At 49.0% G+C, this 12,700-nt stretch overlaps 1 protein-coding gene across 1 annotated transcript in view; it reads right to left on the reverse strand.

The window, feature by feature from the left end:
* Nucleotides 1-12,700, reverse strand: part of OSBP2 (oxysterol binding protein 2) — a 160,786-nt gene that overhangs the window by 21,355 nt on the left and 126,731 nt on the right. The window contains exons 4-7 of the mRNA XM_035097530.2: nt 4,294-4,486; nt 3,494-3,617; nt 2,007-2,073; nt 993-1,142 (exon numbers count right to left, since the gene is read on the reverse strand). Of these exons, the coding sequence (XP_034953421.1) occupies nt 993-1,142; nt 2,007-2,073; nt 3,494-3,617; nt 4,294-4,486 (534 nt within the window). The remainder of the gene's footprint in view (nt 1-992; nt 1,143-2,006; nt 2,074-3,493; nt 3,618-4,293; nt 4,487-12,700) is intronic.

The following is a 12,700-nucleotide window of genomic DNA, read 5'->3' on the forward strand; positions in this document are numbered from 1 at the left end:
TTTTCTCCCCTGCCGCAACCCTGAAACTAGTACAGTGGTACCTCCGGTTGCAGACAGGATCCGTTCTGGAGGTCTGGCCAGATCCCGAGGTTTCTGCAACTGGAGAGACCGCTTCTGCGCATGAACGCACGGCAAAAACCTGGAAATACACTTCCGGAGTTGCCGCTTACATATCCCAAAGTTTACGTAACCGGAGGGATACGTAAGCGGAGGTACGACTGTATTTTGTTTCAGGGGAAGTGGGGAGGAGAGAAAAGGATTCCTCTATCAGTGCCGCTCAAAGCAAATTGCTGTCATAAGAGCCTCAACGTTTGGGAAATATCCCTGACTTAGCTAGCTAGATGGTGATTGCTTATCCCCACTTTCCCCCTAAAGTCCCAGGGCAAGTCGCAAAAATCGCAATGTTAAAAGCAGTTTGAAACGACTTACTGTCACAGGAATAAGGTGGGTCCCAAAAGTATACAGTGGTACCTCTAGTTACGAACTTAATTCGTTCCGGAGGTCCGTTCTTAACCTGAAACTGTTCTTAACTAGAGGCGTGCTTTCACTAATGGGGCCTCTTGCTGCCACTGCGCAGCCGGCACACGATTTCTGTTCTCATCCTGGGGCAAAGTTCTCAACTCGAGGTAACTCTTCCAGGTTAGCGGAGTTTGTAACCTGAAGCGTTTGTAACCTGAGGCGTTTGTAACTCGAGAGGTAGCACTGTACATCTCAAGAGTCAGATTTCAGGGTAAAGAGGAGCACTTCCTACAGATGCCCTACCGGTTGGACTTAAATGCAAGACAGAAACCCTTATCGCATTGTGTTTGTCTGAACTAGCATACTGTACGAAGGTAACGTTCGCGTCAATTTCTTCTCCCTCTTTTCTCTCTGGCCCCGCCCAACAGTGGCACGCGGCCTCCGGGAAGGCCACCCAGAAAGGGAACGTGGCCTGGAAATGCCCCACCACCACCCCCGGAACCAGAACATGGGGCAGTGGGGAAATCACATACAGGCATGGGAATCTTGGACAATTCTTTGCCAATGCAATTCTTCATTATGCTCCAGAGGTTAAGGCTGTAGTTGGGCTTGTCCGGGACACGGGTCCGCCTCTTCTTCTTGTGAATGCCATCTTTGCCTGAACCCTCAGAGCTGTCGAACACCTGGGGAGGAAGCAGAGCAGGAGGGAGAGTTCAAGGGGCCGGTCAGCCAGCAACACACCTTGAGACTTTCAGCTCCCCGCCCACCTCTGCATGCGGGAAAGTGATCTCCCCAGTAGCACAAAATCGCAATGGCTGCTGTCTTTAATTCAGCTTGTTAATTTTAGATGCTTGGCTGTGCTGTTATATGCTTGCACCCGAATGGCAAAGGCTAGCAGCTGATACAAATAAATATCTATCATTATATTGATAAAGGAGCATCTCAACCCCCATTGTTCAGCCCCTACAGTGAGATCTACCATTGAGGGCCTTTGGGCAGTTCCCTCACTGGCAGAGGGCCTTCTTGGTAGTGGCACCTCCCCTATGGAAAGCCCTCCCATCAAACGTGAAGAAGATAAAGAACTAGACCACTTTGAGAAGACATCTGAAGGCTAGGGTTGCCGGACTCAATAGAGGACGGGACTTCTGTGCCTTTAATTGCCCTGCTCTCTTTTGAGTCTGGAAACCTTAAAGAGAAACCAGCAGACCCTTTGCTTGGAAATTAAACAAAGGGTCTGCTGGTTTCTCTTTAAGGTTTCCAGACTCAAAAGAGAGCAGGGCAATTAAAGGCACAGAAGTCCTGTCCTCTATTGAGTCTGGCAACCCTACTGAAGGCAGGCCCTGTATGAGGAAGTCTTTAATGTTAGGTGTTATTTTTTTAATATTTTGTAGGGAGCCACCCAGGGTGGCTGGGGCAACCCAATCAGGTGGGCGGGGTACAAATAATAAAATTATTATTATTATGGGGAGGAATGGTGCCACCGGGGTGTGTGTGTGTGTGTGTGTGCGCGCGCATTTCCCATTTCAAACTTTGCAAAATGCGCTTACGTTGTCGTCCAGGTTCCAGCCCTCCCCTCGGCCTTCGCTGGTCCCGCTAATGTTGCTGCCGGCACGCCTGCAGAGAAAACACAGGGGGCAGCGGCGAGTGAGGCGGCGCATAGAAACCCGGAGCTGCGAGCGAGCGTTACCCATCCACAATGGAAGCCTCTGCTGCAGAACATGCCCTTGAGAGACAGTGTCACAAATGGGGGGTTCTGATATGCAAATGCACGGCTTCACATTCCTACCAAGCTGCCAGCTTGTGCGAAGCCCCAAAGGCAAGATTTTCTGGGCAGGCAGGTGAGAAGAGTGAACTGGGGACAGGGACAGAAGAAGAGGCTGCTGGATCAGGCCAGTGGTCCATCTAGTCCAGCATCCTGTTCTTGCGGTGGCCAACCAGATGCCTGCAGGAAACCCACAAGCAGGATTCGAACACAAAGAGCCCTCTTCTCTCCCGAGGTTCCCAGCAACCTGGTATTCAGAATCATTGCTGCCTCACTGACTGTGGAGGCAGAGCATAGCCATTGTGGTATCCCTCTCCTCCACGAATTTGTCCAATCCTCTTTTAAAGCATTCAAGTTGGTGGCCCTCACTGCCTCATGTGGCAGTGAGTTCCACGGGTTTTTTTAATTAAAAAAAACCTTTCTTTTATCTGTTCTTTCACTGAACAGGCTGGAGGCACTGAAGGAAAGGGGGTTTCTTTCCCCCACTTCCAAGTTGAATGCAACTGGCCCACTCATTAGGGGTGGCCTTCTGAGCATCTAGCAAAAAGCCAAACTTGTCTGTTGAAAATGGGCAAGAACTAAAAGAGGCCTACTATCCATTGGCAAGTGCTCTGAAGAGAGGGCATGGCCTCTTTCACACAACCTATTTGTTCTGCATTCATCCTGATCTGCCTGCACAAAGCTTGCGCAGAGGTTAGAATCACAGAACTGTAGAGATGGAAGGGACTCTAAGGGTCATCTAGTCCAACCCCCTGCAATGCAGGAATCTCAGCTAAAGCATCCATGACAGATGGCCATCCAACCTCCGCTTAAAAACCTCCAAGGAAGGAGAGTCCACAACCTCCTACCCTCCAGAGCAGGAGAAAACAAACTTGCTCCATTTCCCACATGACAGCCCTTAAGATATTTGAAGATGGCTGTCATATCTCCTCTCGGTCTCTTTTCCAGGCTAAACATACCCAGCTCCTTCAACCATTCCTCAGCAGGCTTGGATTCCCAGACCCTTGATCATCTTGGTAGATTATATCTAAACATTTACTCTGATTTGTTTGTGGGGAGGTTATACAACAACGGTCCTTCATTCTTATTTGCTTGGGGGCTGTTTATGCAACTTCCCGCTAATCACGCATCCATTCCAACTCTTTTGAATGCAATTCCCTGTCACTTCCCTAACTGCAGAAGGTCAGTTTCTTTCTTCTTTTTAAGGTGGATTTTGTTATGCTAGGGTTTCCGACTACCTTGAGGCTCCCAGGGAGCAGGTGCCATACCTACCGGTGGTGCTTCGATGGATCCGCAGCTACTGTGATGAAAGCTTGTGCGTCCTCCATGGCATCAAAGTACTGCGTCTCCTCATCTTCATCACTGGCTTCCGCTTTCACGCTCTGTACGCTCCCTCCTGGCAGGGAGGCAATAATACCCAGGTGAGCAAATCCGCTGGCTTGGCTGAGGCTGATGGGAGTTAGAATCATGGAATTGTAGACTTGGAAGGGCCCCCCGAGGATCATCTAGTCCAACCCCCTGCAATGCAGGCCCCAGAGACTCTGCTTCAGCCCCCATCTGCCATGCCACCTTGCTGGGGAAAGCAAGAGCCCCCGAGTTAGTGGAACGCAGGAAGCTGCCTTGAACTGATTCGCAGCATTGGTCTGCCTAGCTCATTGCGGCCTGCACTGATTGGCAGCAGCTCTCCGGGATTTCAGGGTCTCTCCCTGGAGATGCTGCTGGGAATTGAATCAGGGACCTTCTGCATGCAAAGCAGGTGCTCTGCCTCTGGCCCTTCCCCTTAAAAAGAGTTAAGTTCCTAGTCCCCAAGGTTCTAAGAAAAGAGCCGAATGAAGCAGGAACATAGGAGGGCTGCCTTATGCCGAGTCAGACGTTTGATCCACGCAGCTCATTATTGCCTATATTGACTTGCAGCCCTCCCTGGAGGTGCTGCTGGGAATCAAACCTGGGACCTTCTGCATGCTCTAACATTGAGCTACGGCCCTTCCCCGCGAAAGGCCCTAGTCAGCTAAGGTGCAGGGCAAGAGCTGCTTGTCAAATATGGAAGCGGTGGTGGCAGCGGGCCTCCTCACCTTTGGACGCACGGGTGCTGGTGTTCGTAGAGAGGGAGGGGGCCCCTCGGCAGGCTCTCTCCAAGTTGTTGTGCTGCTTGGCTAGCTGCTCAATGGTTTCCTCCAGGCGGGTCCGCTGCTCCCGCTCATACTGGAGCGCCCGCTGCCATTTGCGACTGTGGGTCTCGGCTAAATCCAGGAAGTCGCGGCAGGCCTGGAAGCAGAGAGAAGGAAAGGGGTCAGTAGGGGAGAGCTGCAGGAGCCCAGGGATAGCTCAGTCGGTAGAGCATGACATTCTTAATCTCAGGGTTATGGGTTTGAGCCCCACCTTGGGTGAAAGATCCCTGCACTGCAGGGGGTTGGACGAGATGGTTCTCGTGGTCTCTTCCAACTCTATGATTCTAGGAGGGTCAGCACTCTGTGGCCATCTGGAGGACTGTATTCTCCCATTTGAACCTGCCCAGGCTCTGAAATCTTCGGGGAAATGACTTCTCTTGCTCCCGCCACCCTCATAGGCACGCTTGGTTGGGACGCAGGACAGGGCCTTCTCGGTGGCAGCTCCCAGGCTTTGGAACTCCCTAGAGAAGCCAGAGACTGGCTCCCTCCTTGCTGGGCTCCCAGAGAAAAGTGAAGGCTGTTTTATTCTGAGAATGCCTTTGGGAATTGACTATTTGTTTGTTTTTTAAGGAAAGGGCTTTTAATAGTTGCTGGAGAGGGGGGGCAGTTTTTGGGAGAGGGGGGCAGTGATTTGTGGGGACCTGTACCAGCCAGGAGGCAAGAGACAGAGGAAGGGGAAGCTTCAGAGCTGGAGGGTGGAGCACTGGAGGAAGAGGCAGGCCAGGCAAGTGAAGGGCCGAGTGCTTCCCAACCCTCTCCTGCACCTGTCACCCAGAACCAGGAGGGGAATGAAGAGGGAAGAGCATAGGCAGTTTCCATGCAAGCGTAGTCTCCCGCTGCGTGTGCACAGCTTGTCGGGGGCAGCTACATAAACTGGTGGAGAAGTGCCCCCTGTTGCTGCAACTGCTCCATAGAGCGCAGACCTGGGAATAGCCCCCCACCCTCTGCTCCTCCCCGTCTTTCCTTCCTCCCCAGGACCTGAACAGTTCAGCCAATGGCAGCCAGAGGTCCTTTTGCTGCATGCTCTACCTCTCTCTGACACTGGGGCTGCTCAGCCAATCACTGCCAGCAGCTCTGCGGCCCCCGGGAAATGCCCCAGTACATGTGGGTAGCCTCTCCAAAAACTTAAAATCTGCTCCCCAAAAGTGAACCTACACAGAAAGATACCGAGTTGATCCAAGCGCCTCTTGCTTTTGGCAAGTCTGAAGAGGAAGAGGCTGTAACACCTGCCGGGCAGGCACTAAAAAAGGTTGGGGCATCATCAGGAGCCGAAACACACAGCTAAAACAATTAAGTGGTCCCTCATAGGAGGTTAGAAGACCCCTAATGGGAATCCTAATGGGGTATTAATCCACTTAATGGGACATTAACCCACGAGAGGTTTTATATGGGTATGTTCAGATTCCACAAGAACCTAGAAAACGGTAATGGGTCTAGAATTCAACTTCCAGAGGATTTCAAGTTGCTTGCTTTCCTTTCCTTTTAAAAGCTGGTTACTAGCTCTTTAGGCTGCGAAGACGCGGGTGGCGCTGTGGGTTAAACCACGGAGCCTAGGGCTTGCCGATTGGAAGATCGGCGGTTCGAATCCCCGCGACAGGGTGAGCTCCCGTTGCTCAGTCCCAGCTCCTGCCAACCTAGCAGTTCGAAAGCACAGCAAAAGTAGCAAGCATAGCAAGTAGATAAATAGGAACCGCTACAGCAGGAAGGTAAACGGCGTTTCCGTGTGCTACTCTGGTTCGCAAGAAGCAGCTTTGTCATGCTGGCCACATGACCCGGAAGCTGTACGCCGGCTCCCTCAGCCAATAACGCGAGATGAGCGCCGCAACCCGCAACCCCAGAGTCGGTCACGACTGGACCTAATGGTCAGGGGTCCCTTTACCTTTACCTTTATTCCTTTGAGTCTTATCTGTGAATACAGGCAACACCCAATGAAACCTGCCAAGCCAGAGATACGTGGAGGAATAAGATTTTCAGGAGTTGTGGAGGTTCTAGCAAAACTAGATTTGAAAAACCATGCAAAATAAAACAACCTATGTACATTTGCTCTGTTTTCATAATTTATACAGGTAGCAGAAGTCAGGATCCCCTCCTTTTTTAGGGGGGGGGGAGGTTGTGGTGGTGGTGGTGTGGTTGCCGTAGGATTTGTATTGCCAGGGTAGAGAATTGTCAAGGTTTCTAGCAGAGAGTATGTGGGACCTGGGGTGGGGGGTGGGGACAACATGTTAACTTGTGCTCCAGGAGTAAATAAAGGGACCAGTCCGGATGGGGACATACACACACATATGTACAGAGAGAGAGAGAGAGTCCAAGGCTGTTGTTGCAAAAAATAGCTCTCTGATAATTCGCATTCCATCACAGTACATGCTATTTAGTGCTCTGACTCCCCACTCCGCAATCCTAAATCTGCAGCCACAAACCCCTAAATGGAAACAGTCATGCAAACTGAGCTCATATCCCTGTTTAGTTCACATACTTTATTCAATATCTGCAGCTGCACAACTGGTGTGTGTGTGTGTGTGTGTGTGTGTGTGTGTGTGTGTGTTCAGATTGTGGCATTTGAAGCAGAGAGTGAGCCCCTCCAGGGCCGGATTTAGGTTTGATGAGGCCCTAAGCTACTGAAGGTAACGGGGCCCTTTATATGTCCAGCTGTCCTTTGTCAACAACAAATTGTCGCTGTTTTTTGCGTTGAATATATGCTATATGGTAATTTGTGGACCTAGCAGATATGTAAAGCCATTTGCGCATGCAGAATGTAGACACACCTATATATAGAAATGAGCAAACCAGTGATATTTTAGGGAGCAGGCTAGCAGGCGGGGCCCGTGACTTACATCATAGGAGCCTAAACAACACAAAACACTGTTTTATTTTATTTGTTTTTTATCTTATATTTTGGAAATGTACATCCAGGGTTTTTTCCTTTAAATTTTTTTGGAGGGTGAGGCCCTAAGATATAGCTTGTTTAGCTTATATATAAATCTGGCACTGCAAATTCCTTCCCATTCTCCTTTCCCTCTGAAGCCAGGCAGAATGGCTAGCCTTCTTTTCCTATTCTTAGTCAAGAGGAGTTCAGACAAGACAGGCAATCCCCTGTGTAGCAATTAAAGGCACAATACGGCAAGATGCTCCAGACAGCTTCAAAGCCTTGCTTTTTTGCAGGTGGAGCAAGGACAGGTCAGACTCCTGGGGAAAACACAGATGTGCTAAGCAGAGCTCTCTAACAAGCGTTTCTAGTGCCGAATGCTCAGTGTCGGAATTCACAATCCGGGCTGAATTTTGTAAGATGGGCTCCTAAACAACTGTTAGCCTATTTCTAAATTTCTAACACACACACACACACACACACACACACAGAGAGAGAGAGAGAGAGAGAGAGAGAGAGAGAGAGAGAGAGAGAGAGAAAGAGAGAGAGAGAGAGAGAGAAGCAAAGAAACACAACATAAAATGAAAACCATAGTTTCAAATTTAACCGCAGCAAACTGAAAAACAGCACAGATAACAACATCTTTGAAAGACATTTCTGTTAAACAAGGTCTCTCTCTCCCTTGAGAGAGTTTGTGTGTGGCACCAAAAGGTGACTAAAGGCAGGCTATTTCGTATTTGCTTCCTATTCAGCAAGTCTTTATAGAGTCTTCTACTATTTTAAATCGGTTTTTTTTAATGATTCATGGTTAATTTCAGAACAAGTGAGGGCTGGTTTTGAAAGGTGGGGACTTGGGGAGCACCATATCCCTTTTGAAAAAAACGCTGGGGAAGCTATAGGAGCAGTTAGTAAAGATAAAACTTAAAGAATACATTCAAAAATCAATCAATGATTGAATTAAAGAAATTGGCAGTTTTTGGGGGGCCATGCAAAACAAAGTTTTGGCATCACAGGGGGTGTGAACCCATGGAGCTGTCAATACTTAAAACAAAAACCCTAATTAATGACAGCTTTTGGAGGCTCACAAAAACCCCTTTTGGGTGGTGGACATGGCCTATGGACTGCAAGTTAACAACCTCTGGTATAGATGCTATTGTCAGTTTGCATTTCTTAGTGCAGAAAGAGTTGATCTGATGTGTAGAGATCGTTCCTATTCCAATTAATTCAAGAGGGTTCCGGAAGCTTCTGGAAGCTTCTATGTGTGAAAGAAGCAAGCAGAAGGTTCATGATGTTTGGGTTATTCCCTCAGAGAAGCTGAGCACAGCTGGTTTAAACTGATTGTTATCTCTTTCTGTCAAGGTCATGCTGACTATAATAAGAATAAGGCCAGAGGGAGCCTGGGTTTTGCTCTTTTTTCTCTCTCTTTCCTTCTGGTGTGGCGTTCTGTACATTGCATGCTTAGTGTTAAGTTTTAGACTTATTGTAAGTTATTGTAAGTTTAAGTTAAGTTAAGTCTGCTGCAACTGGATTTCTTATGGACAGTGCCAATCCTGAATGTATTGGATTTGTGGCCATTATGCTCATTTGCCTTCAATAGCAGTAAAGCTCTGCTGGATGAAATACAATGGCCCCTGGTCTACTTTTGGGGAATCCTGCAACGTGTTTAAGTCTTTACTTTGCTAACTATATGTTGAAGTTCTGCTCTGGATCAATATTGAATAGAATTTCATGACAGCTATCACTCCATGGACCTGATTTGGCCCACCGGCTGCCAGTGCCTAAACCTTAATCTACAGCAGGCACCCCCAAACTGTGGCCCTCCAGAGGTTTTGGCCTACAACTCCCATGATCCCTAGCTAACTCCCATGATCCCTAGCTAACAGGACCAGTGGTTGGGGAAGATGGGAATTGTAGTCCAAAACATCTGGAGGGCCGAAGTTTGAGGATGCCTGATCTACAGTGTCAAATATATGGCTTTCCTATTGTCAAGCACCCCTCTGGATCAGCAACATTACTCAAACGGGCTGGAACAAACCACACACACACACACACACACACACACACCCCACACCAGTTGACAGCTGCTCAGTTGGGCTTCGTTCTTGATGTCCTTCTGGATATTACACAAGCCATGTTTTGTTTCCAAGGCTGGAATAGGTGGTTGTTTTGTGGGGGGGGGGGGACCTGAAGCAGGAGACCAGCAACAAGGTCAAAGAAGAGAGCGCAAAAGAGGGGAAGGAAGGGGAATAAAATAGATTTCATAGTATCATTTCTGCATTGCTCCTCTCAACTGTTGCTACCCTGATAGCTGGAAAGATTCAGGATCATAGCTGCCAAGTCTCCCGTATTCCCCAGGAAACCCCTGTTTTTCCAGCCGTTTCCTGCTGGCAGCCCGGATTTAAGAAACCCCCGTAAATCCCCCGGATTCTTACCGGCCTGGGGAGGCTCCTTCTTCGCATGTCTGGAGTCTCTGGACATGCGCAGAAGCGATTTCTGGCGCTGCAGCCATTTTGGAAATGGGCAGAGCATGCGTAGAAGCGACTTCCGGTGCTGCTCTGCCCAGTTCCAAAATGGCCGCAACGCGACTTCCGGCACTGCGGCCATTTTGGAAATGGGCAGAGCATGCGTAGAAGCGACTTCCGGTGCTGCTCTGCCCAGTTCCAAAATGGCCACACCGCGACTTCCGGTGCCACACTGCGCCGATCCCGGATTTTTCAACCTGGGAGGTGGCACCTATGTTCAGGATCCTTCCAAGGAACACCACCTGGACTCCTTTATAATTCATGCCAATGTTCCTTTCCACCAGCTCCTTACGCTTGCATCCAGAATCTCCAAACGTGGTTTAAAATGTGTGCATTGTGGCAAGCATCTCTAAAGCCAGTTTGCAATCATCTCCTTTGCTCTCTTAACACTCGATGGCACTGTAATGGCCATTTTGCTGCAAGAGTCTTTCGAAGCTCTTAAAAGGGAGTTGTGTAATTACAGGTGATGTTCTCAAAACGCATTACATGAAAAATATTCCTTTCCTCGCTACTGGGGGACAGTAGGCATTTTCCACATTAAGGCTCTGGCAAGTGATTTTTGGCAGGCAGACTGGTTCTGCGAGGGGGGGTTGTGAATCCTATTTACAGCATCAATTTATTGTTAACAAGATTACTGTCTTGTGATTTATTGGGGATGTGCAGGACCCAAGCACAACAGCGCTCTCCCCCTCTTGCTGTTTCCAGCAACTGGTACTCAGAAGCAGTATTGCCTCTAAAACTGTCCAATGCAACCTTGCCCATTGGATATACAATCCAATTTAAACTTAGAATAAAAGCTTTGCATTTTTGTTTACAGATGCCAGCTTAAAACTCGGAGGTTTTTGTTTACAGATGCCAGCTTAAAACTCGGAGGTCAGCCTGGAGGTTTTTAAGCAGAGGTTGGATGGCCACCTGTCCTGGATGCTTTTATCTGAGATCCCTGCATTGCAGGGGGTTGGACTAGATGACCCTTGGAGATCCCTTCCAACTCTGCAGTTGTATGACTTCCGCTGTGGAATTTTCTCCCATGAGGTGTGGGGATAACTCTCTTAAAAAGAGGAGGAGAAGGTTATCCACAGCTACTAGCCACAATGGATATGCTCTTCCTTCCCAGTCAGGGGCAGCAATCCTTCTGACTACCACTTTTGCTGGGCGTCTTGAGTCGAGGCAGCAGTACTATTGCACTCAGGTCTTGTTTCCAGGCTTCTATGGAAAGGTTTCTAGTTGGCCACTGTGAGAACAGGATGCTGGACTAGATGAGCCACCACAGTGGTATCTTGGTTCTCAAACTTATTCCGTTCCGGGAGTCCATTCGACTCCTGGAACCATTCTAAAACCAAGGCGTGGCCTCTGATTGGCTGCAGGAACTTCCTGCACTCAATCGGAAGCCGCATAAGCCACAATGGAAGTTCGGCTTCCAAAAACGTTCCAAACCGGAACACTCACTTCTGGGTTTGCGGCGTTTGGGAGCCAATTTGTTTGGGAGCCAAGCCGTTCAGCAACTGAGGTATCACTGTAATTTAAACAGGAAAAAAAAGCACAAAACTTTGCTGTGTTTCCTGAATCGATTTGTCCGCTATATTTTGCACTGGTTTTAAATTTGGCACTTTGTATGCAACTGCAATATAGTCATATGATTATGGGGATAAAAATAAGTAAACCAAGGCCATCCAAACAAGGCCCAACACAACAAGACAGGCTAGCTGAAATAAATGAGTCTTAAAGGCACTGGTGCAGCATGAGGGGGCAAAGGGGTGGTGGCCCTGGGTGCAAAATTCTGAGAGAAGGGGCCCCTACGAGGCTGTGTGCCTGAGCTCTTGCCGCCTTCTGGAGCCATGGGGAGGGAGTCCTTCGGGGCTGGGGCAGCGCCTCCTCCTCCTCCTCCTGGCCAGCAAAGGGATGCCCTGAGCCAGGAGGCAGCAGAGCCGGCAAGCCGAGAAGTTGCAAGGCCACTGCCAGCAGCAGCAGAACCCAGAGCCATGTGCAGGTATCCCCAAACTTTGGCCCTCCAGATGTTTTGGACTACAGTTCCCATCTTCCCCGACCACTGGTCCTGTTAGCTAGGGATCATGGGAGTTGTAGGCCAAAACATCTGGAGGGCCACAGTTTGGGGATGTCTGGCCATGTGCCTCACGGGCTCCTTGCACCTCCACCCCAGTCCAGCAGGGGAGCAACATTCGCCCTGCCCTGGGCACCGGCAACCCATGCTACACCACTGCTTAAAAGCATTTCTCTAAACAAAGGATAAGAATGGTTGCTCCCTGGGTGATGGCCTCTGGCTGGTTACTATTTCTCAGCCTAACCTACCTCAAAGGGATGTAGAGAGGATAAAATACAGGACAGAGAACTGTGTGTGTGTCACCTTGAGCTCTTTAGGAAGGAAAATGTAATGTAAATGTAATAGACAAGAAAGAGAATAAGCAGAAGCTAGAGTGGCATTTGCCATATGTTTTGGACTACAAACATTTTATTTGTTTTTATACCTAACCTTTTCCTCCAAGGAGCCCTCCCTCACAACAACCCTGTGAGGTAGATTAGGCTGAGAGTGAGAGTGAGTGATCGGTCTAAAGTCACCCAGTCAGCTTCATGGCTGCGTGGGGATTTGAACCCTGGTCTCCCAGGTCCTAGTCCAACACCCCAACTGCTACACCACCCTAGCTCTCAATACCCATCAGCCCCTGCCAGTACAGCACTGTTCTTGGGGCTGATGAAAGATGCAGTCCGTAATATCTTCTGGAGGGCAAGTCTGAGCTAGAGAATAAACATTTTGAAAGCAAGTAACAGGGAGGCGAAATTGTGCGAGAAAAGGAAGACAGTTGATGGGTGCAGAGCAGTCAAAAGCAGACAGGCACAATCATACAATCGTATTTGCCTGCAGAGGAACCATTAAGCCAGGAGGTGGAATCCTAAGCAGCGCAAGAGGCAA

The sequence above is a fragment of the Zootoca vivipara genome, chromosome 17, assembly GCF_963506605.1.
Source record: "Zootoca vivipara chromosome 17, rZooViv1.1, whole genome shotgun sequence".
Taxonomy (NCBI): domain Eukaryota; kingdom Metazoa; phylum Chordata; class Lepidosauria; order Squamata; family Lacertidae; genus Zootoca; species Zootoca vivipara.